The 26,064-nt window shown below is 42.2% G+C and overlaps 1 protein-coding gene and 1 pseudogene across 1 annotated transcript in view; both read right to left on the reverse strand.

The window, feature by feature from the left end:
- The window catches only part of VPS4B (vacuolar protein sorting 4 homolog B), a 33,741-nt gene extending 18,471 nt beyond the window's left edge, over positions 1-15,270 (reverse strand). The window contains exons 1-4 of the mRNA XM_031658891.1: positions 14,965-15,270; positions 4,123-4,234; positions 2,943-3,099; positions 100-167 (exon numbers count right to left, since the gene is read on the reverse strand). Of these exons, the coding sequence (XP_031514751.1) occupies positions 100-167; positions 2,943-3,099; positions 4,123-4,234; positions 14,965-15,255 (628 nt within the window). The 5' untranslated portion in view covers positions 15,256-15,270. The remainder of the gene's footprint in view (positions 1-99; positions 168-2,942; positions 3,100-4,122; positions 4,235-14,964) is intronic.
- Positions 7,336-11,234, reverse strand: LOC116271492 (annotated as a pseudogene).
- Positions 15,271-26,064: the final 10,794 nt, after the last annotated feature.

The following is a 26,064-nucleotide window of genomic DNA, read 5'->3' on the forward strand; positions in this document are numbered from 1 at the left end:
CATTTAAATACAGAGGGAGAACAAAAACAATTCAAATAGACAATTCACTTTGAGTCTTTTTAATAGGATAGTAAATTTAAAAACGAAATCTAAAGCAACCTTGAAGTTGATTCTGTAGTTTCTTTTTTTCAGGATCATCAGATTCTCCTTCCCCATCACTGTCATTCCTAATAAAAAGAATTTAATATATTCAAATGATCACTCATTGCTATCAAATAAGGCAAAAATGAAGGAAAAAATAACCTGAAATATTTGTAATTTAAGTGGCAAAATCAGACATTTACATTAAAAGCTATGCTTACTTAAAGAACGTAGTAAATAAAATAGGAAGCAGGCACGTTATCATCAATAGAGAATCATGTAAAGGAAAGGGACAAAAAGACCAGAATGAAGTCAGGAACTAGCTCCAAATTCCCATGACATATTTAGGTATGTATTAATTCATAAATGCATGCCCCACACATCACTCCATGAAGGATTCAAGATGAATTACAGAAGAGTTGCAAGCAACAACAGTGAAAACATCAGGACTGGGCAAGATATAAATTAGAACAAGAGGTCATATTAGGAGGAAAAAAATCTGGAACACTAATTATCTAAGGCACAACCCTTAGTCTGGGGGTTCCAAAGGATAGAGGAAGCTTCTTGAGGACAATGAACTACACTCAAAAGAACACGTAGGTCGATCAAGGCATTTCATATCTAGGAATTTATCTTGAGGAAATAATTTTAGAAAAGTTCAAGGATTTGACCATGAGGATAATCACACACACACCGTTTGCAAAAAGGGAAAAAGTAACATATTACAGGGACTAGCATATGACAGGATACATTGCAACATTTAAAAGCGATGTAGAAATAGTTTATTGGAAAAATGTTCCTGATACAATGTTAAGTATAAAAGTGATAAAGCCAAAAATAAGGCATTATATCATTTTAAAAACAATAACATATAAAGGGGGATAAAAGCATGACATATTTTATGCCAAAATGGAATTGCCTTGGTTATCATAGGATGGTGGGGCTGTGGGTGAGGCAGACACTGCAAAACAGATTCACTTGACACTCACTTTAACCTCCTACTATCACGCTGTCCAGTACTATAAAGGCTGTCCTTATTAAAAACAAACTGCCGTTTCTCATCTCCCTTGCAGCTAGGGTTCCACATGAGACCTAAATTCTTCCAAGAAGGTGGGGGCTGCTCAAAAGGAGACAGAATCTTCAGGTGAAGGCACTGGTTTTGCTGAGGGAGCTGCGCAGAGCTTTTACTGCCTGCTCCCAAGCACCATCAGTGCTTAGCAGAGTTGTTGGCAACGGCGGGATCCCTACTTGAACAACCTTGGTACTGTCGGCCATTTCTCCTTGTGATCCAAGTCTGATTCCCTGGCCCCACTATTCTGTAAGGTAATACCTATAATACATCCCTTTTTGCTTAAATTAGCCAAAGTGAGTCCTACTGTAAACGAAGACTGCTGTTCAGTACAGGAGAAAAACTGGCATCACCTTGTCAGGTAATTATCTCAGGAGAGATCCTTACAGGATTTTCAAGCATGACCAGAAGAGCTCCTATGGACAAGGGAAGAGAAGCTTCTACGGTCAAGGGAGTTTCAGTGAGAGCTGGAGGTCCCAGGCAGTCACGGTCAACTAAATTCTTCCCAATATTTTCACTTCATGTTTGGAGTCCCTGTTTTATACTAAATGTCCTCAATTTCATGTAAGAAACCCTAAGTTGAAATTCAATATTCATCACATCGGACTATCATCTGATTTTTGTTATGTCAATGTTATCGATGAAGAAGATAAAATGTTGTTAGGGTCTCACAGAAGCTCCCTAGTTTCCCGATCACATCTTGAACACAGAATATGAAACCTTGAGCTTGAGCTTATCATTTCCTTCAAACTCTGCCACTTAGTTTGAAGCAGCCAAGTCAACACTGGTTCTTATATTCCTCATGTCCCTCTAAACGGTCAAAGCCCCAAAGCATTGCCTAAAAGGCACTTCATTCCTTGTGACCACAGGGCATCGTTTCAGTAACTTGCGCCACTGCATACCATGAACAATGAGAACCGCATCCTCTAAAGCTGAGCAGAACCTCCCTGCTTTCAAACCCAACCAGGCCAGATAACTCCATCCCAGAGTCTCATTTTCTTAAGGGTGTGTTACCTGGAACTATTGGCATCAATTAATAGGAGAGCCAGAGAGGATGTGGTTAGAATATGTTCCCAGTGCTCAGCACAAACTTGGCATGCATATGTCATGTACTGAATAAACAAATTCTGCATCTAGAAGTGATACATCCCCCATCTAGAAGACACGTCAAAAATCGGTTTCAATGTTTATAAGTTATGCTGTGCTGTGTTGTTTTCTTTACAATGACAACATAAAGCAAGTCTAACACAAATTCACATCAAAAAATTTTGCATAAGACATCTGAAAAAAGTTTACATTGTTGGAGTTACTTTTCATTTTTTCCATATGGTCAAAGGTTTAATTTTCAGGTCACTCCTATAATCTCAAGCTTCGATATTAGCTAAAGACCACAGGGTACGTGAGTGCTGTTCCTACAAGCATTCTCCCCTACTACTGGCAGGCAGTCAGGAAGCGATGTTTGAGGAATATCATCCATTAAGCTTGACAAACTAGGGGTCAGCAGACTTTTTTTGTAAAGGACCAAACAAGTAAATATTTTAGGTTTCGTGGGCCATATAGTCTCCATACAACCACACAACTTTGTTGTCATGGCATGAAAGCAGCCCTAGACAACAATATGTAAAAGAATGGGCAAGACTGTGTTCTGATAAAACTTATTACAAAAACAGGCAGCTGGGCAGCTTTGGCCCATGAGCCACAGTTTGCTGACACCTGTTTTAATCAAAAGAAATTTATTTCACAAATCAAAAGCTAAAAGCCACAATAAAATTGAACAATTTTAAACACGTACCCCTTCTCATCTGCTGGACTCGGCTGTCCTTCTTTCACTGGCTTCTGTGCTTTTTTCTCTTTATTTTTCAGGTACTCCTTTAGTTTTTCTGCTCTATCAAGATATTCTGTACACTTTGCCCTGATACTTTGCTTGGCTTTATCACCCTGTGCTTCATCTATTAAAGGGAAATGAGAGAGATTTTTTTCCATTAGTATTCTGTGTAGAAAGGTTTGAACTCTTAAATATGTATTTTTTAGACAAGGAAATTCTATGTTGGGAGAAGGAGAGAAGAGCATCTCTAACTCTTCGTAGTCAATGATTATTACCTCTTTTCTACCCCTTCCCCCAGCAGGGTTGGAGACCAACAGTGGGTCTGAGTCAGAAACAATCTGAGCAAGACAGCAGGGTATTTTAAGTTAATGTTAACAGGAAATTATTTAATATTCTGAAGCTTTCACACTCTTCCCTTACATTTTTTGCAGATAGTTCAAAGTTGCTTGTCTTCCACAAACCCAATTATAAGAAAGACAAAGAGAAGGAAAGCAGTATTAATCATTTCCATGAATGTCTACAAAAGCTTTATTTCAGAAGAGTAAAGTGATGGAAATCCCACACATTCTGTGTAATACCAGTGTCATAATTTTACTACATGAAGGCCTCTGTCAGAGCTGTTTTCAGTGTGAACTTTGGCAACACATGCAGTAGATGGGATGAGCCCCACATAGCTTACAGGTTATGACTCATTCTTAGTTTCACTTTAACATAAAACCTCAAAAATAAATGAGAGAAGTTCAAAAGAACATCTTCAATTATCCAACTACATTCCATTTAAAAGCCATGAAGGCTGGGGTTTTATCCATTGTTTTCTGTTGTATCCCCAGTGCCTGCCACATGGTAAACATGCAATACATATCTGTAAAGACACAAATAAAATGTCTCCCAATCTATTTTCCTCTGACCATACTACATTTTAAGATGTTTTGGTATACAAAGTAATAACTATGATGGCTGTCACGTTTGCTAGCTAAGTCTCATTGCTTAAAAATCACTAGAAAGAAAGTGGACTTTTTTTTTTAAATTTTTTTTTAACAAATGGATAGTTTAGAATTTGCTGGCATTATATTTCCATTTTTAAGATATGAAATAGAATAAATTTTTCTTTTCGTGTTTTTAAATAAAACATAACCGACGGCCTCACATTTCACGACGTGAAGAAAATACTGCACAGCATGCTGATAGAGCTGAAGGGCTTCTTCATAGTTCCCAGCCTTGTCTTCCTGCGATGCTTTGCCAGCCAGATCTATCGCTTTCTGTTTGAGGGAGGCAAAATAATAACATTTAAATCAAAGCCTAAAGATAAATTGGAAGTAAATAATCGTATTGAAAGTTTTTTTTTTTTTTAAGCTTCTTAGCCTGCTGGGCTGTTAAAGAAAACAAACAAAAATAAGTAAAATACAAACAACAACTAAAAAAATCATTTTCTCTAACCCACAACTGTATTTTATTATAAATTACAAGTTGATAAAATGCAAATTACATTTGTTATATGAATAAATGTTACTGAATATTACTTTAGTACCAATCGCTAACATTTACATGTAATTTTCACTTAGCGAAAGTTAATTTTAGGGCTAACAAGAAATAATAGAATCTGAAAATTCACAATTTTAGTATATGTGCTGCCGAAGCGAGCACAGAATCTGAAAATTCAAACTAAACAAGTATTTAGGGAAATTCTAAAAAATTAAATGCTGCTTTAATCTAAAAGATATAACAACCGTGGAGATGTAAATGGGGTGAAACCCCTTCAGAAGCAATGGGGCAATGAAACATCAAGAATCTGAAAAACATTCATATGTTTCAATCTAGTAATTAACTAAAAGGTTTACTGAGCAAAGATATTAATCAGAAAGGTCTTTTAAATAACAAAAACAAAACCTGGAAACCTAAATCATAAGGATGCCACAAAACAGAACATCAAAGGATCACTAAAATAATATTAAGAAATATTTGTAATAACATGGAAAGTGCTAATAATGGGCATTTTTAAAAAGCAGGACACAACTTTTTATATGTAGCATGAATTTATTTGAAACAACAGCAAAAAAAAAAAAAAAAAGCACAGGAAAAAGATGGGAAGGAAATTTAACAAAGCTTATCTTTGATAAAACTTCCTAGATTTTTCATTTTCTACTTTTTCACATCTTCTAAAAAACATGGACTACTTTTGTGGAATTCTTTTTAAAACCTCCCAGAAATAAATCCATACTAATAAAGCCAAGAGATTTTTGAAAATGATGCAAAAAGTCAGTCAATGGCACCGAGTCAGGCTTTTGAAGAAGTGGTGCTAGAGGAACTAGACATCCATAAGCATACACCTAAAAGAATCCTGACTTAAACTTAATACTTCCTGCAAAAATTAACTCAAAAATGGATTACAGAATTAAATGTAAAACTACAAAATTTTTATTCTTATTTATTTTGTTGAGACGGGGCTCCATCTCACTATGTTGCCCAAGCTAGCCTTAAACTCCTGGGCTCAAGTGATCATCCTGCATCAGCCTCCCCAAGTAGCAGGACCACAGGTGCACACCACTGCACCCAGCTAAAACTTTTAGAAAAAACATGGAAATCTTAGGATCTGGGGCTGGGCAAAGAGTTCTTAGATTTGACATCAAAAGCATACTATATAAAAGAAAAAAATGGTAACTGGACCTCACGACAAAACTTTTGCTCTCTGAAAAATTTTGTTAAAAGGATGAAAAGACAATCTATAGACTGGGAGAAATATTTGCAAAACATATCTAACAAAGAACCAGTATCCAGAATATATAAAGAACTCTCAAAATGTAACACATATCTTCATGTGATAAAACTACACAAACACAACCACACCCACACACATAAAAACACATGAGGACAAGTAAAACTGGGAAAATATGAGTAAGAGTGGTGGAATGTATCAATGTCAATATCCTGGTTGTGATATTGTCCCAGTTCTACAAGATGCTGCCCCTGGAGACAACTGGATAAAGGGAAGGCCGGATTCTCTGTTACTTCTTACAACTGCATGTGAATCTACAATTATCTCAAACTAAAATTCTCCTGAGCTCAGGAGTTCACGACCAGCCTGGACAACACAGTGAAACCTCGTCTCTACGAAAATACAAAAAATTGGCCAGGCATAGCGGCATGCGCCTGTAGTCCCAGCTACTTGGGAGACTGAGGCAGAATTGCTTGAACCAGGGAGACAGAGGTTGCAGTGAGCCGAGATCACGCCACTGCACTCCAGCCAGGGCAACAGAGTGAGACTCCATCTCAAAAAAAAAAAAAAAAAATTATATTTAATTTTTTAAAATATGCACAGACACATACAAATAAAGGGCAAACACGATTTATTAAAACATTCCAACTGGGTTAATTTAGGTCGTAAAACTATTCAACAGAAATAGGGTACAGTAAAAAAAAAAAAAAAAGTTGTTAGAGATATTAAAAATAAGTACATAACGTAAGCAAAAAAATCATTCAAATAATGCAAAAAACCAATTATGTGGAAGAATATTACATTCTGGGGCAGTGGAGCATGGATTAGACATGGCTGGGCTGAGATCTGCAAATGGGAGGAACAGGTCCGCTGGAAGACCATGCTTCCTCTATTACAGCGGGGAAGAAAAATAAATGGTTTACTTTAGAATTGATAAAATGTAATAGTTATGTGTCTCACAGTTCAAGTAGCCTAAATTCAAAGCTAAATTTTCAAAAGTTTTATCAGCTAGCATATGAATATAAAACATGCAGTCACACAGTCAAGTGGTGGTTAGGTGAGACTGGCCATATAAAAATGCATCACGGCTGGGTCTGGTGGCTCATGCCTGTAATCCCAGCAGTTTGGGAGGCCAAAGAGGGCGAATCACTTGAGGTCAGGAGTTTCAGACCAGCCTGGCCAATATAATGAAACCCCAACTCTAAAAACACAAAAAATAGCCAGGCACCTGTAATTGGGAGGCTGAGTCAGGAGAATCGCTTGAATCCGGGAGACGGAGGTTGCAGTGAGCTGAGATCACGCCACCGCACTCCAGCCTGGGTGACAGAGCAAGACTCTGTCTCAAAAAAGGAAAAAAAAAATGCATCTCAAAGTCTCAGTGGTTAAGCTACATAGCAGAAATAAATCCTTTTTCTTTTGTGTTTTTGTTTTCTTTGGTTTTCTTTTTTATTTTTTTTTGAGATGGAGTCTTGCCGCTCTTGTCGCCCAGACTGGAGCGCAGTGGCGCCATCTTGGCTCACTGCAATCTCTGCCTCCCAGGTTCATGCGATTCTCCTGCCTCAGCCTCCCCAGTGGCTGGGATTACAGGTGCCCACCACCATACTTGGCTAATTTTTGTATTTTTGGTAGAGATGGGGTTTCACCATGTTGGCCAGGCTGGTTTCAAACTCCTGACTTCAGGTGATCCACCCGCCTCAGCCTCCCAAAGTGCTGGGATAACAGGCGTGAGCCACCGTGCCTGGCCTAGAAATAAGTTCTTTCTTATCCTAACTGTAATTTTCTTCTCAGGTGATTTTGAAATGCTGTGCCACTCACCTCTTCAGCCACTTGTTCCTCTCATTCAGTCAGGCCTCACTGTGGCACCACACTGATTTTTATTAAGGTAAGTAAATCTCTTACACTGCAGTGGGTATTATTTAAGCATCTAGCTCCAAACATAGTAGTAATTAAACCAGCCTTTCCCTGTTGGTGAGAATGTCTCTATATGGCTTCTGAGCACTTGAAATGTGGCTAGTGTGACTGAGGAGTGAATTTATGTAATTAAAATTAAAATAGCCACATGTAGCCACTGTACTGAGTGGCACATGTTAAATCTTTAATCAAAGACGATGAATTAAGAGGATATGCATCTATTTTTTTCCGCTGATGAATGCCCCATCTCAACCTTATTTCTGCTAACATTTTTCATCTGAAATAAAATTAACCGTGTCTGTTGGCATTTTTCATTTGAAATAAAATTAACCATGTCTTCTATGGTCTCTATGGTTAATTCTGGAGAGTTAATTATTTTATTTTTTCATTCTAGAAAGCTTTACCAGAGCAATCCATACAAAGGACATCCATGCACTTCCATTAGTTTCTTGACGGACATGTTTTACTCTCTATCCTTCTGCAAGATGCTGGCTACTGCTATCTCAAAGTCCTCCCGGGTGACATGGACTCGCTGTTCCCTCAGGGCATATATGGCGGCTTCTCTGCAGATGACTTTCACTTCAGCCCCTGAGGCCCCTGGCAAAAGCTCAGCAATTTTTCTCTGGTTGATCCCCTGGGTCAGGTTCCTTTTCAGAGAATGGATCTTCAAAATGTCCAGCTGGAATTCAATTTTTCTGTTGACGTGCCCTGACTGAAGCAGCGGTCCACAATAACCTCCATCTTCTTGGTGGCCTCAAAGCTGTCCAGCTGGTTGAGCAGCTCCAGCACGATGTGCACTTCACTGTCCCCTCCACAACCCACCTCCAGCCGCAAGGAGCTGATGGAGCTGATGATAGATGGCGGGTCCTCATGCCATGACAGACAGCTCCCTCACCATTCTTGGCCCTTCCCTGATGAATTTCTGTACCGATTCAGAGCCAGGGATATGAACAAAAGTACAGTCTATATGATGAGCCATGACCCAGGCAAACAGTGTCTTCCCAGTGCCTAGAGGTCCATACAGCAGGACCACCTTGGGTTGTACGATACCCAGTGCTTCAAAGAGCTTGGGATGCTTAACAGGCGGCTCGATCACTTCTCTGATGTCTTTAATCTGCTTGTCCAGTCCACCAATCATCTCTTAAATCAAGGCTGGCACCTTCTCCACCATCACTGGTGACACCAGTGGGTCTACTTTGTTGGGTACGATGCTGTGCAGTGTGTAGCTATCATTTCTGAGCGCCACCTGGCAATTGGGTCTCATGTCATTGATGTCGCTGTTTCTGTCCACATCTAAGACAAACTTGCCCTTGGGATATACCTTGACTAACACTTTCTCCATATCCATGGCCCAGACTACTTCCTTCATACAGGAGCCCTGTTCCGGCAGCAGCTGCAGCTCCTCCTGCAATAGGTGAACTTTTGCATTTAGTTCATTCCTTTGTGCCTGCAGCCTCTGGAGGTATTGGCTCTTATCATTCACAACTGACTGGAGTTCTTCAGTTCTTGAGTCTCAGACAGATAATACTGGCAGAGTCTGCTGCCTGTCTTCCCCTCTTCCGGCTCTATCTGCTCTGGTCCATCAAACATTATCTTCCCTCTTCAGCCAGAGCTCATTTTCTTTCTGAATATAATCCTCCACCCTGTCCCTTGCTAACACCCTAGTTCTATCTGCTATCATATATGTCAAAACTACCATCCAGCCTCGTGAGTGGTCAGTTTGTTCCCACCCTTGCTACCTGAAAACATACAAGGCAATCTTCGATGGCTTCCCATTGAAAAGAATAAAATCCTGATGCTGGAGCTGACCTAAAAGGTCTGAAATAACCTGGGTCCTAGCTACATGTGGTTCTCCTCTGAACCCTAGAATCCTCCTGCATTCAGGCAGCCTGAGCAGTTGGATCCCTCCACCTAGAATGTTCTTCCTTCCTTTCCCCAGATAGATGCATGATGTCTCCTCTTCAGTCCTAGTTCAGATGGTAAGTCCTCAGAGAGGCCCTCCCTAATTTGCTATAGAAAAGGCTGTACCTCATCCCTGCTCTCTGCTCTCTGCTATCTGCCCCCGCTGCACTCTCTCATCCTATTACTGTCATTATATTTACCTGAACACTCACCCACTGGCTGTCTCCTTTAGGGAGGTAGGCTCCATGAGGACAGGACTTCACCTTGAGCTCCCCACGCCTAGAATGGTGCTGGCATACGACGGGTCTCAAAATTGTTTAACGAATGAAAAAAAAATTCCCCTACTCCTTTTTCAGTATCTTCTTCCTTTTAATTACTTCACTTCTGTCATTCTTAACATTTCTCTCCACTAGATATTTCCATCAACATACAAACAGCCCTCCTTTAAAAAGTCTTATTTGATAACAAAACACTGTTCAGTGTTAGTTCTGTTTCTCTGCTACCTTCTAGAGTCAAAAATCTCACCAGAGTGGCCTCTATTCTCTTTCCCTTATCACATAATAAAACGGCTCCTATAAAGGCTCTCTAGGATGCTAGATCCAAACACCAGCTCTGTCTTCTCAATCTTCTGATACTGAAAGTTGATTATTTCCTCCTTCTTGGACACTGTCCTCTGCTGAGCCCCCCACTACCACTTGGATGGTTTTCCTCCCACCGCTCTGGCAGCTCCTTCTCAGTCTCCTTCATTGATTCTCCCTCTCATATGTGACAATGAAGTATATTCATCAGGTGTGGGCTGGGACTCACCACCCTACGTGGTTTGCAGTGACCTAAGGCTGATGATCTTTGTGTGTGCGTGTGTGTGTGTGTGCGCGCGCGTGTGTGTTTCTGAGCATGCACAAAGTTTTTTTGTTTTTCTTTTCATTTATTGGCCTCTCTCTCCCGGTTAGAATGTAAGCTCTAGAAGAACAGCAGTTATATCTGTTGTCTTCACTTCTTTATATTCCCAGAGTCTATCACAGTGGCTGACACAAGACTGAATGATGTATCACCCCAGGATCAGTCAGGATCCAGTTATCAATATGGAAGTATAAAGGTTGGGAACATGTGGAATTGTCCTTTTCCACTTAGGAGACCCAGACACATCCACCTTAGAAAACCCCGAGAACTGGGGTAAATTCTACAATTACCTGCCTCAGGAGAAAAGGTGTCCCAGGCCCTGTCTGTCGAGACCAATTCTTTCTCCTCTGCTGTGGAGCTGATCCCCACCTTCCTCCGCTGACATTTACTCTATCAATGACATGCCTATCAACTGTTCTCCCCAACCCTTCCTTTTTTCCCTCAGCAGAAAAATGTGTTGTCCTATCTCAGACTCACACCTGCAGAACACAAACTACACACCATCTCTCCTCAGCTCCTCGGTTCTCCTCTCCCTACATCTCACTCATCTCTTTGCCTCCACATCAAAATCCCAAATACCCACATTCATCCCAGTTTCCTGATCTGCTATTTCTCACACAGCAATGCTTTCTGCCTCCTGATAGCCAAATCTTATGCTTATCTCACTCCCTTCCGCAGCACTTCACACACACAACAAATACCCTGACAGTGTCTCCTTGCTTGGCTGTCATGACATCATTTTCTTCTAGTTTTAGTCTTTTTTTTTTTTTTAAAGACAGGGCCTCACTGTGTCACCCAGGCTGGAGTACAGGGGTGTGATCACAGCTCACTTTAACCTCCACTTCCTGGGCTCGAGCCATCCTCCCACCTCAGCCTCTGGAGTAGCTGGGACTATAGGCATGCACCACTACACTCAGCTAATTTTTGTAAAGAGGGGGTTTCACCACGTTGCCCAGACTGGTCTCAAAGTCCAGAGCTCAAGCGATCCGCCTGCCTTGGCCTCCCAAAATGCTGGGATTACAGATGTGAGCTACCGCGCCTGGCCTGGTTTTACTTTTGATTAACAATTCTTTTCCAGGCTCCCGTTTCTCTCTCCTTAAATGTCGCTAATCCACAGAATTTCTACCTTGGTCTTTGTTTGGGCTTACTCTGTATACTCTCCAGGATGTGACTCTGTATGCCTACAACCTCTACTGCCACCTGTACGCTAATAATTCCCAAATCCTTATTTCCAGCCTAGTTCACTCTCCCTAGTTCTACACATGCGTATGCAAATATTCACCAACATTTCCATTTGATTGTCTCCACAAGCAACTAAAACTCAACAGGTTTAGAACCAAATTATTTTGCTCCCTTGCCCTGGCCCCAAATATCTCTCCTTTTGTATTCCCAGAACCAATCCCTACCAACTCAGATACCCAACCCCGAAATCTGGGAGAAAACCCAGACTATTCCTCCTCCCTTTCAAAACGCAGATACAGCCAGGAGCGGTGGCTCACCGCCTGTAATTTCAGAACTTTGGGAGGCCGAGGTGGGGGGATCACCTGAGTTCAGCAGTTGGAGACCCACCTGGCCAACATAGCGAAACCCCGTCTCTACTAAAAATACAAAAATTAGCTGGGTGTGGTGGTGCATCCCTGTAATCCCAGTTGCTACTTGGGGGCGCTGAGGCAGAAGAACAGCTTGAACCCAGGAGATGGAGGTTACCATAAGCCGAGATCATGCCACTGCACTCCTGCCTGGGCAATAGAGTGAGACTCCGTCTCAAAAAAAAAAAAAAGAAAGAAAAAAATGAAGATACAAGCTTGACTCTTCTCCATCTTCAATTTTTCTCCTCTGATCAATCCTTTTCACTTTATTTTAATGGATACTCTCCTAATTTGGTCCCTCACCACCTCCCATCACACAGACTTTGCCTCCTTGCCCAGTACAATATACTGCAATAAAAGTTATGTGAATGTGGTTTATCTCTCTCAGCATCTTATTGTACTGTTCTCAACCTTCTTGTGATTATGTGAAATAATAAAATGCCTACATGATGACACGAAGTGAAGTGAATGACACAGGCATTGTGACACAGTGTTTCAAAATTATAAACTATTTATTCTGGAATATTTCATTTAAAATTTTTGGACCCAGGTTAATTGTGGGTTATTGAAACTGTGGAAAGTAAAACCACAGAGAAGTGGAGACTACTGTGTAGCTTTATTACATTATTACATAATCTTGATTTTTAGTTATCTGCATTCCCTCATTAGATTATAAGCATCTGGCCACAGGGAGTTTTGCCTTGCTCAGCACGAAGTTAACCATCACATGGATATTAATCCAAATTTCCTAGGTTAGAAGGCTGAAAAGGTTGAATGAGAAAGCACACATGTGAACCTACCACTAACATCACAATTCAAGATCCCTCCTGCTTAACAGTAACAATTATGCCTTTCATGTTGGTCAGTCTCTGGCTGACGCACTGAAGAACAGCCAACAGTCCAATACAAATATGATGCATTCCGGGGCTGGGCACGGTGGCTCACACCTGTAATCTCAGCACTTTGGGAGGCTAAGGCGGGTGGATCACTTGAGGTCAGGAGTTCAAGACCAGCCTGGCCAACATGATGAAACGCTGTCTCTACTAAATATAGAAAAAAATTAGCCGGGCGTGGTGGTAGGTGCCTGTAATCCTAGCTACTTGGGAGGCTGAGGCACGAGAATCACTTGAACCTGGGAGGTGGAGGTTGCAGTCAGCCAAGATCATGCTGCTGTACTCCAGTCTGGGCAACAGAGCAAGACTATCTCAAAACAACAACCAAAAAAACCTGCAAATGATGAAGATTATGTTGTAGAGTATCGAAATCGCATGCGAAGTCTCTGACAAATGAAAAGTTGGTGAAATAAAAATTGTTAAAAAGCCAACGATGACAAGATGGGCACTTCAGAAGGGTCACCTTTAATACTCAAGGGAAAAACACTTTTACCAAATGACCAACGCTTTTTCCAAATAAGTTTACCGAAAAGAACCTTTCCAAATAGGACTACAAAAAGCTACAAAAACCTCACGTGAAGATTGCTGAATCTTAGTTTAACACAACCTTGGTGAAAAAGATACAGTCGGCCGGGGGTGGTGGCTCACGCCTGTAATCCCAGCACTCTGGGAGGCTGAGGTGTGCGGATCACCTGAGGTCAAGAGGCCAGCCTGGGTCAACGTGGTGAAATCTCATCTCTACTAAAAATACAAAAATTAGCCAGGAGTTGTGGTGGGCAACTGTAGTCCCAGCTACTCGGGAGGCTGAGGCAGGAGAATCGCTTGAACCCGGGAGATGCAGGTTGTAGTGAGTTGAGATCGAGCCACTGCACTCCAGCCTGGGTGACAGAGCAAGACTCCGTTTCAAAAAAAAAAAAAGAAAGAAAGAAAAGAAAAAGACACAGAAAAATCAACACTTGACTTATTCTACAAAATGAGTCATTGCTGCAATTACACAATTATTTCGTGAAAGATTAAAAAAAAAATTTTATAATCTTCTAGGTCGATTTTCAAGACAAAAGTCCCAAGCAAGCCTCCTTTCCCACTCTTTTTGTGTATGTGTGCGTGAAACTGTAATCTCTGTTTAAGTGGGTCTACTTTGAGTGGTCTTTCTTCAGAATCAATAATCATGGACTAAGGAGTTCTTCCATTACCTTTGATGCCTCTATCAGGCACTCCAATAAATGCTTGTTCAACAACCTACCGGAAGTCCAAGACGGGGATTCAATACAAGTATTTTAGGCTACTTTCTTCCCTTATTGACTTACTGGACTGGGAGTCCTCTACATTAAGCCACATTACATTCTAAACTCCACTAAAGCCCTAGATCCATTCTGGGGATGGGAGACACCATTACATGAATTTCTTTTCTGAAAGAATTCCATTCCACAGAAGACTAACGATTAAGCCTAAAATCTTAAGATTCCATGATTTGTGTACAAAACACTGTGCTCATTGCGGTAGAAAAGGGGAACTGGAGCCACACAGAAGTTTAAGAATAGTCCTCGATCTTACACACTACAATCTGGGAGCCACAGGAGACTGCACATAAATTCAATGACTTCACGGAGACTGTATGTAGCCTGGCTGTAATCTCAGATTCTTAGTCTGTTCCCATATTTCTACTCACCTGACAGCTCAGAATGAAGGCGTCCGCTGTCAGCTTGAGAAACTAAGACCGAACTATGACCACTCTATTTTCAACTGGTCTAGAACAGGGCTTTGCAAAAATTACGTTCTTTCTCCCTTAACCCTGATTGGAGAGACCTGCCCAGATCTTGGCTGGTTTGGGGACGTGAAGACCCAACAAAAGGGAGGAGTATCACAAAGTCAGTGGCTCGGGAGACCCCAAGAGCGGGTCAGAAAAGACCTTTCCGCTGGAAAACGGGCCCCTCTCCCACCTGCGGCAGGTCCCCGGACCCGCCCTCCTCCTTCCCGACCACAGGCGCGGCCGCTTCCTCCCTTCTCCCCGCCCCCCACCCGCTTCTCGCGCCTCCCCTGGGTCCCAGCTTCCTAGGGGGACGGGAGATGAGCAATGATACCTGGAGGTTGGGCGAAGTAGATGACATGGCGGAGTTCCCAGGCGGTTTCCAAGGGGAACGAGGGGCGAGAAGAGCCAACAGGAGCGACGTCGAACCGCGCCCGGGGTAACAGCCCCCAAACTGGGGAGGCCGGTGGTTCTCGGAGCGCGAGCAACAGCCTCCCTTCCGGAACTTGTTTTCAGACAACACTCTCTCCAGTAGCACTCGGACCCTCCCCACCAAACTTCCGCAATCCCGAGCCCCTCTAGGTTCTGGTCCCGCCTCTGCTCCGGGCACTTCCGATTTCGTCATCAGCACGCGCGCACCCAGTCACCAGACTCCCTTCTCTCGCCACAGCTCAGGCCCTCCCTAGGCCGGGAGAAGTAGCCTGGAACCAACCCAATCGAGCCCTGGCGGAAGTCGGGCTCGGCGCAGGCGCACTGAGACTCTGGCCTAGGGGCGGGGCGGCAGCCTGGCGGACCTAGGATAGCGCAAGCGCGGAAGCGCAGAGCCGGTTTGGGGTTTTTTTTTTATGTTTTTTTTGTTGTTGTTGTTGTTGTCGTCGTTGTTTGTTTGTTTTTTCCCCACCCCCCAGGGACGTCTTTTACTTTGAGATGAATTATTGGTCCTGGCTCCCTTCCCTCATCCACGTGCCTTGTTGCCTCGCAGCGTTTGAGTGAAAAACTCATCCATTTCCAAGACCCGCCGACTGGGGGCTTTGGGCCTGTGACTGCGCCTCCCTCACTGCGTGTGCTCTGTGGAATGGGGGCGATCACAGTCCCCTCGGTGGTGAATAATTCAGGAGGGAGTGCGCGGTGAGGCGGCTGCACAGCGATGCGCTAGCAGTCAGGCCGCGGGTGGGTCGGCGCTCGTTCCTGCTTGTTCTTCCCACGCCACTCGGCATCTTCCAAATGACTGTTGTGTTGGGAAGATAAACGTAAATAAGGCGTGGACGGCCGCTGTCCTCGAGTATATGTTCTAAGAGGGAAGCACTTGTCCTGTAAAATGGGCATTATGCCGGTTATGTTTACAGGCAAATGGCTTGAGGTTAAATGCGTCAGGGATTAGAGGCAGAACCAAGGTAAAACCCTTTCTCAGCCTTCCCATGGTTTGCAGCCACCACCACCCTTTTCTTCTTTTCATAGTTAACCTTCTCAAAGGAAAGCAACGTAGATGTTTAATCACTCCATCACTTTTTTCTCACTCATTCCTTAATTTTTTCTAATCTGGCATCTCCGAAAGAATTAAAGTCTTCTTCTCCTCCCTCTTCATTGGTATTGTCAACTACCCCGTTCTTATTTGTCCGGCTTCCTAATGTTCCTTTTCTACCTCCTTCACTGTCTCCCTTTCTTACTCCTCCCTGAGCTTAAGCTGAATTTACTCAAGAGTCTGATGTCCTCTTCTCTCTTTCTTCTCCACCTCTGCTCATCTTATTCTCTTCTTGAGCTTCAGCTATCAATAGACTAGAAGTCGCTTCAAATCTGGATTTCTAGACCCATCGCATCCCCTGCCCAGCATTTACAACAGCCTCCCAGAGATTTCCTTCACAGGGTTTTTCTGCAAGACAAATTCAACATACTCAAATTAATTACCTTCTACCCTAAACTTCTTTATCTGGTCTCTCCTTAGAATAGTATTGCCAAATCTGTATCATCCAGGCTCAAAGCTCAGAGCCCTGTCTCTGCCCTGCATCAACTAGTCCTTTCTCCCTACTTGTGAAATTGCCTTTGCAAAATGATGACTGAGACAGTGAAAGAGATCTAACTTAACCAACTCCATCTTGCTTCTAACCTCCAAGATGTCCTTGTACATTCCTGGGCATAGGCTGCACTAACTGTGGGAGAAACTAAGTTTATAATTTAAGCAAAGATGGGCCAGGTGCAGTGGCTCAAGACTGTAATCCCAGCACTTTGGGAGGTCGAGGTGGGTGGATCACTTGAGGTCAGGAGTTGGAGACCAGCCTGGCCAACATGGTGAAACTCCATGTCTACTAAAAGTACAAAAATTAGGCCGGGCGCAGTGACTCACGCCTGTAATCCTAGCACTTTGGGAAGCCGAGGTGGGCGACCACCTGAGGTCAGGATATGAAGACCAGCCTGGCCAACATGGTGAAACTGCGTCACTACTAAAAATACAAAAATTACCTGGGCATGGTGGTGCATTCCTGTAATCCAGCTACTCGGGAGGCTGAGGCAAGAGAATTGGTTGAACCAGGACCCAGGAGGTGGAGGTTGCAGTGAGCTGAGATTGCACCACAGTACTTCAGGCTGGGCTACAGAGTGAGACTCTGTCTCAAAACAAACAAACAAAAATTATTCAGGCGCGATGGTGCCTGCCTGTAATTCCAGGTACTTGGGAGGCTGAAGTAGAAAAATCACTTGAACCCAGGAGGCAGAGGTTGCAGTGAGCCAAGATCACACCACTGCACTCCAGCCTGGGCAACAGAGAGAGAATCGGTAAAAACAAACAAAAAACCCTCTTTTATCACCAGTAATAAGCCATGTTGTTATGATGGAACCCCTGATGTGGAGAAGGGCACATTACCTCTGTGGTATGCTTCCCAAACCTGTAACCTCAATCTAATCATGAGAAAACATCAGAAAAATTCATATGGAGGGTTTTTCTACCTCTACAAAATGACCAGTGCTCCTCAAAAATGTCAAGGTCATAAAAGACGAGGAAAGACTGAGGAACTGTCACAGATTGAAGAGACTAAGAAGATGACAACTAAATGCAGTATGGGATTCTGCATTGGATCCTGAAACAGAAAAGGGCCATGAGTTGAAAAACTGTTGTAAGAATGAGAATAAAGTCTGCAGTTTAGCTAATAGTAATTTATAAATGTAAATTTCTTAGTGTTGATAAATGTACTATGGTTATTTAAGATGTTAACAGTAGGGGAAGTTGGGTGAAGAATATATGGGAATTCTCTGTATACCTTTGCACCTATTCTGTAAAAGTTTATTTTTAATTTTATTTGTTTACTTATTTTGAGACAAAGTCTCGCTCTGTCACCCAGGCCGGAGTGCAGTGGTGCAATCTTGGCTCACTGCATCCTCCACCTCCCATAACGATTCTCCTTCCTCAGCCTCCCGAGTAGCAAGGATGACAGGCGTGTGCCACCATGCCTGGCGAATTTTTTGTATTTTTGTAGAGATGGGGTTTTGCCGTGTCGTCCAGGCTGGTCTCAAACTCCTGTCCTCAAGTGATCTGCCTGCCTCAGCCACCCAGTATGCTGGGATTACAGGTGGGAACCACCACACCCAGCCTGTAAGTATTACTTTAAAACGAAAATTTTTCATTTTAAAATTCCCGTTCCCTGGGACTTTACATTTTAGTGGAGTAGAAACTTTTAACCGTTTACATATTTAAAACGTAAATGTAAAAATGTTACATGTGTAAGAGTTTACAGAGTACTTTTGCATACATTATCTTACTGTATACTACAAGGTAAATCTTAAATCTCCCATTTTTACAAAAGAGGAAACAGGCCAGGCGCTGTGGCTCACACCTGTAATTCCAGCACTTTGGGAGGCCAAGACGGGCAGATCACGAGGTCAGGAGATTGAGATCATCCTGGCCAACGTGGTGAAACCCTGTCTCTACTAAAAATACAAAAACTAGCTGGGTGTGGTGGCACGTGCCTATAATCCCAACTACTCGGGAGGCTGAGGCATAAGAATCACTTGAACTCAGGAGGTGGAGGTTGCAGTGAGCTGAGATCGTGCCACTGCACTCCAGCCTGGCGAGAGAGCAAGACTCCATCTCAAAAAAAATAAAGAAAAAAAAGGGAACAGCCTCAGAGGTATCAGTAGAAATGCCCCCCAATTCATTCAGCTTTTATATGGCGGAGCTGGAGTTTGACCCAGGTCTTCTGATTCCCGGATGACAAGTGCTAGGATAGAGGCAGGAAGCCCTGTGGGACCACAGGAGAGAGAAGGCTTAATTCTGAATGAGTGGTTAGGGATGTCTTAGGGAAAGTTCACTTAAACTGAAGTTTAAAATCTTAATCTGATTTTGATGGAGTGCAGGCCATTTCAGGCAGGAGGAAAAGCAGAAATAAAGGCGCCGAAAAATAAAATACCTGCTCTGTTTGAGGGATCCCTGGAATGTAGGAAGCAGAGGCGCTGTGGGGTTGGAGTGGCAGGAGATAAAGCTAAAAATGCACCAACTGGCACTGCCAGTTAGAGGCTTGGGATAATGAGTTTGGACATCATTCTGTAAGATTTGTTGAAAGTTTTCCTCTTCATTCTGTCACTACCTCCTGCTTTTCTGTCTTCCTGTCTTCCTTCTTGGTAGAGTTGTGATTTGGTCAGATGTTGGTTTCATGAAGGTGGATCTGAGTCCTTTTAGGATACACCAGAAAGAGAGAGGAGGCAGTAAGATCAAGCAGGAGGTTCCTGCAAGTGTTTCATTTTAGAAAAAAGGGATGCAGAGCCAAAAGGGATATTCCCGGTTCCTGCAGTGCAGCCCCCCTTCCTTGCCTCTTGGGCGTTGAAGAATAGATTCTCCTCCTGGCCTGGCATGGTGGCTCATGCCTGTAATCCCAAAGTGCTCTTTGGGAGCCCGAGGCAGGTGGATCACCTAAGGCCAAGAGTTTGAGACCAGTCTGGCCAACATGGTGAAACCCTGTCTCTACTGAAAATACAAAAATTAGCCGGGCATGGTGGTGGGGGCCGGTAATCCCAGCTACTCGGGAGGCTGAGGCAGGAGAATGGCTTGAACCAGGGAGGGGGAGGTTGCAGTGACCTGAGATCATGCCCTTGCACTCCAGCCTGGGCAACAAGAGCAAAATTCCATCTCGAGGAAAAAAAAAAAAAAAGATCCTGGCTCCTTTCATTGCTTTCACCAATTCAATCTGTTAAAAATCATACTATTCCTCAAGTGTCAGTTCCAATGTCACTTCCTCAGGAAACTTCTGAAACCTCTCTGAGCTCTCATCGCACTTTGGACCTTGAATTGCCCTTAAATCACACATGCCAAGTGCCTAACGCAGTGCCTGGTACAGAGCAGATGCTCAAAAATTGTTGATCTTACTAGCACGTGTTCTACTTTTCTAGATGGTAAAATCCCCAAGGGCTAAGACTTCATTTTATTCCATTTGCAACCTACCCCCCTGCCTTACCACCTACATGTACTAAGGGAGTGTGTTCTTCAATAGCCAAAGTTTGTTGAACAAAATGGAGTTTCCCTGCTGTGATCAAGGACTTCAGAAATTAGGAAGGTCAGTGGGGTGGCAGGAGGCATTTGTGGATTCAGCCTTCGACAGGGTCTCACATGCAGACCGCCCAGGACTGAATTCATTTCACTCAGACCATTTTAAATGACATGCATAATATTAACATTAAGGTCCTCCCCTCCTGTGCATCCAGAAGTCAGGTCTCTGTTGAGTTTTCAACTTCCTGCCTGACCTGAAACATAACTTGAAGGAAGGCAAAGTGCGGATGGGGCTGATCCCATGAAAGTGACTCAGGCAGTTGTCAGGCAGGAAGTTGGTTGAGCCCATCAGGTGACATTCCTTTCTGAATGTGCTCAGCTACCCTGAAGGCCCAGCCCTTTCTCACTTATTGCTATTCATTTTATTCATATGAAGCCACAGCCAGCTTGTGGACTGATAAGGAGGTGTGGGAATCAACCCATCAATGTCATTCATTCAGCCATGTGATAGAGGGCGTGGGGATGAAGCAGCAATTCCTCATTGCTGGTCATATAAGGGTGAACATGACGTAAGGCATTGGCACAGAAAAGATGAGGGGCCTGCCCTCAAGCAGTTGCAGGCTAGAATAAAAAAAAAAAGAAAAAAAATTTTTTTCAGCCACACCTGGCTAATTTTGTATTTTTAGTAGAGATGGGGTCTCGCCATGTTGGCCAGGCTGTTCCCGAACTTCTTACCTCAGGGGATCTGCCCACATCGACCTCCCAAAGTGCTGGGATTACAGGCATGAGCCACCGTGCCTGGCCCATCTTGTTTATTTTTTTAATTTTTTTTTATTTTCTGAGACAGAGTCTCCCTCTGTTGCCCAGGCTGCAGTGCAGTGGCGTAATCTCGGCTCACTGCAACCTCCGCCTCCCGGGTTCAAGCGATTCTCCTGCCTCAGTCTCCTGAGTAGCTGGGACTACAGGTGCATGCCACCACACCAGGCTAATTTTTGTATTTTTTAGTAGAGACGGGGTTTCACCATATTGACCAGGCTGGTCTTGAACTCCTGACCTCGTGATCCGCCCGCCTCAGCCTCCCAGAATGCTGGGATTACAGGCACAAGCCATCGCTCCTTGCCTTCTTTTTACTAATATTTTCACCTGCAGTTGGTTGAGTCTATGGATGTGGATTTATGGATTTATATGCTTTATAAAAGCGTATAAAACAGGGTACTCTTGTGTTATATGTGTTGCAAATATTTTACCGTTTTAGTATTTGGGTCATTACTTTTTTGGCATGAAAATTTATTATTATTTTTCTTTTTTGCTGTCTTGAGAAAGAGCTTACCCACTAGTAGATTATTTAAAACAACAATATCATACTTTTATCTTCTTTCAGTATGTACAGGGTTTCACTATTGCATCTAAATCTTTGACCTGTCTGGAATTTATTTTGGTGTTTTATTTATTCCAAATGAATAGCCAATTGTTCCAATATTATTTAGTTAACATTCATCTTTTCTTTACTCATTTGAAAGGGCAGCCCTTGTTGTATACCATTTTCTCACAAGGATTTGTCTGAATTCTTGATGATGTTTTAACTATTTCTTTTAACCACCTATTCTTACTCCAACAAAACTTATTACAATAGCTTTATAATACATTTCAGTATCTTGTGAGACTGCCTGATTTCTTCTAAGCAGAATGCAACACTAGTTAAGGGCTCAGTTTCTGATGTTACAATGCTTGCTTCAAATTTTTTTTTTTTTTTTTTTTTTTTTTAGATGGAGTTTTGCTCTTGTTGCCCAGGCTGGAGTGTAATGATACGATCTTGGCTCACTACAACCTCCGCCTCCCAGGTTCAAACGTTTCTCCTGCCTCAGCCTCCCAAGTAGCTGGGATTACAGGCGCCTGCCACCACGCTCAGCTAATATATTGTATTTTTAGTAGAGACTGGGCTTCACCATGTTGGCCAGGCTGGTCTCGAACTTCTGACCTCAGGTGATCTGCCTGCCTTGTCCTCCCTGAGTGCTGGGATTACAGGCATAAGCCACCATGCCAGCTTCAAAATCTTGACTCTAGCACATAGTAGGCAATTTCTCAATATCTCTAAACTGCTGTTTCTGCATCTATAAAATGGGAGTGGTATTACTATCCCATCTACTGGGGCTACATGAGAATTAAATGAGACTACAACGTCACAGGATTGGGCTCAAACCATAGTTAACACTTGTTAAATGTTTGCTATCAAGAATATTCAGAATAGCTCAGATGTTTCTTACATTACTTTTCCACATGAATTTTAGTATTATTTTGTCAAGTTCCACCTAAAACGTTTATTTATTTTGTAATTGAATTGATATATTAATTCAGAGCAGATGGACATCTTTACAGAAGTGAATTTCCCTCAGGTTTAAAAATCCTGATATGTCTTTCTTCAAGTCTTCTCTTATGCTTTTTTTTTTTTGAGACGGGTCTCGCTCTGTCACTCAGGCTGGAGTAGAGTGCAGTGGGGTGATCTTGGCTCACTGCAACCTCCGCCTCCCGGGTTCAAGCTATTCTCCTGCCTCAGCCTCCTGAGTAGCTGGGATAACAGGCACGCACCACCATGCCTGGCTAATTTTTGTATTTTTAGTAGAGATGGGGTTTCACCATGTTGGTCAGGCTAGTTTTGAACTCCTGACCTCATGATCTGCCGATCTTGGCCTCCTAAAGTGCTGGGATTATAGGCATGAGTCATGGCACCTGGCTTCTTGTATGCTTCTTAGCAGTGTTTTATATTTTTCTTCACATGGTTTTTGAACATTTGTTTTGGATTTATCTCTAGGAATTTTATTGTACTGTTGCTACCATAAGTAATATATTTTCTTCCCATATTTTCTAGCAGATTATGGTTTATATACGGGAGACCATGAATATATGCAGGCTGATTTTGGCAGACACTTTGTTTCTAATAGATCATTTACCTATTCTCTGGGGGTTTCCAGGCAAATGATGAAAACTTCTGCAAACAATGATACCTTTTCCTCTTTCCCATACAAAATTAAAAGTGTCAATAATAGACATCTTTATATTCTCCCAAAGTTTAAAGGAAAGCCTTCTAGTGTCTTATAAAGAATCATTTAGCGTGTGAAATATGATTAGATTTGTTTTCTATTGCTGCATAACAAATTAGCACAAACTCAGTGGCTTAAAATAACATACTTTTATTGTCTCACAGTTTCTGTGGATCGGGAAGCCAGGCCCAGCTTAGCTATGTTCTGTGCTCAAGGTCTCACAAGGCTGAGATCAAAGTGTAGGCTGGGATGCATTTTCATCAGCAAGCTCAACTGGGGATGGATATGCTTCCAACTGCCTATGATTGTTGTCAGAATTCATTTCCCTGGAGCTGTAGAATTCATGATAGCTGATAACCTGCTTCTTGAAAGCCAGACACACACACACACACACACACACACGCATGTGTGCACATGCGTGCTCGCAGAGTTTCTGCTGCTTCAAGTCTCTTACTTTAGGGAAAGCTCATACTCTCTTTAAATGGCTCACCTGACTAGGTAGGACTCACTGAGGATAATCGTCCTTTTGATGAACTCAAAATCAACTCTTTAGATGCCTTATTTACATCTGCAAAATCCTTTCACCTTTGCCATATTCTATTGGTTTGAAGTAAGTCACAGGTTCTGCCTGCACTCAAGGAGAAGGAAATTACACAGAGGTGTGACTTATTGGGGTATATCTGCTACAGTAATATTTCAGAACACATCTCTGTAGAGGAGATAGGAAAAATTAATATTCTGCTCAACATAAGAGAAATGTGTAAGATTTCATATTCTAAATGCTATTCTCACAAGCAACTATAAAACTTTTGTTGGTGCTATATATATATATATGTGAATATATAATTTATGTTTTATAAGACTAACACAACTGTTGCATTTATTTTGATATCAACAATAGATAATAAAAAAGAGGAGTGAGCAAAGGCAGATGCTTATAAAGAAAGGTAAGGCATTGCCTTGGAACATTGTATGGAGGGGAAGCACTTGGTTTAGAAAAAAGGAATTAGTTTTCCATACCTTGGAAATATGCTAACTAATACATGTTCCAGCAGTAAAATTCATCTGGATCTAGAAGCTCTTATTGTCCACCGAGTGTCCCTTCTCCAGAGTAACTCATTCCAGTTGTCTTTTGAATTGGCAAAATTTGGAGTGCCAAGATGCTATCACTAAATCAACACGCAGATCTAGGGTGAGAGTATTGGAGTGGAATCATTTTTATTCCAAAAATCCACCTGTATTTATTTCTCATGGACTAGTTTCAGGAGAATTTAGGTTCTATTTCAGAAATTCCCCCAGCACCGAATAGCACAATCTCCCAACTAGCAACAATGCCATCATCGGGCTAATGATTGGCTAGATGAGCAAAGGAATTTTGCGTATCATTATCTAACTGCATATTTTCCCAGGAATTTTAGTCTACATTAGTTTTTCATTGTCCTATTTGATTGCTAAATCAAGTCAACAAGATTAAGCAGAAATAAGTGAATACATCGTAAGAGTAGATATTATGTATCAGAGAGGGCTCAAATATGATGCCTATGATGTTTGTTTAGTAATATTTTTTCCTGAAAATAGTATAATGCTCTCTTACTCTGTCACTCAGGCTAGAGTGCAGTGGTACGAGCATAGATCATATATCACTGTAGCCTGGAACTCCTGGACTCAAGTCATCCTCCTGCCTCTGCCTCCCAAGTAGCAGGGATTAGAGTTGTGCAGCACTATGCTCAGGTCCTTCACCTTTTTACAAGCTCATTTGTATCAACTTCAGGCAAATCTTTCCTGAGACCTTAAGCTTTGCTTCCATCTCCCTGTTCTTCCTTTTCAAAGTGCATAACTTTATATCATTTCTTGATACTGCAGCTATTTTTAAAAAGAATATAACTGCCACAGCTGGGTGCAGTGGCTCAAGTCTATAATCCCAGCACTTTTGGAGGCCAAGTGGGGGGCAGATTGCTTTGAGCTCAGGAGTTGGAGACTAGTTTGGGCAATATGGTGAGACCCTACCTCTACAAAAAGTATGAAGATTCACCGGGCGTGGTGGTTCATACCTGTGATCCCAGTTATTCAGGAGGCTGAGGCTGAAGAATCGCTTGAGCCTGGGAGGTGGAGGTTGCAGTGAGCCAAGATCGTGGCACTGCACTGTAGCCTGGGCAACAGTGAGACCCTGTCTGGAAAAAAAAAAAGAAAAAAGAAAAGAAAAAATATCTAAAAACAAATTGGCTATAAAAACAAAAAGAATATAACTGTCAGGAAAAAAAATAAGCGATGGTTGTGGTTTTGTGTGGAACACACAGAGAAGCCTTATGATTTAATTACAAGCTAAACTTTTAGTAAATGGCTCTTAGGGAACTTTTTGAGTAACAGGTGAGGATAATACTCTGGGTAGTGGGAAGTAAGGAAACAGGACTGGGGACCCCCAAAAAAGATCACATCAATTGGAACCTTAAGACTGAAAATCAGCTGGTTACCTTCTTTGTAATTTATCAGTTTCCCAATGAAAAACCAAAAATTGCCAAACTTTCACAATATTTTATTAGAAGTTGCTGTTTCAGGGCACTTTAAGGTCAATGTTTTAAGTACACAAGACACTCAATACTCCTCTTTATACTTTAGCTGTAATAATGTTGGGCTTTGAAATCAAAGCATGTGGGACAGAATTCTTATTTATATGTGTAAATAGATGTCAACCCCCAGACTCAAAGAAGAGACAATAGAATTCATGGCACAGCTGTGTTAGAACCAATAATGGTTTTCAATCACTCAGTCTGATGGTGTTAATTGAGACACTGTCAGGTATGCAGCACTTAAATTTGATGTTTAAGAGAAATGAATCCCAGACAGAAGTCAAACATGGCCCCTTCTTGAAAACTTCCAATACAACTGAAAGAATAAAGCAGTTATATACCGAAGGCAGTCTTTATGG

This window comes from Papio anubis, chromosome 19 (assembly GCF_008728515.1).
Source record: "Papio anubis isolate 15944 chromosome 19, Panubis1.0, whole genome shotgun sequence".
NCBI lineage: Eukaryota > Metazoa > Chordata > Mammalia > Primates > Cercopithecidae > Papio > Papio anubis.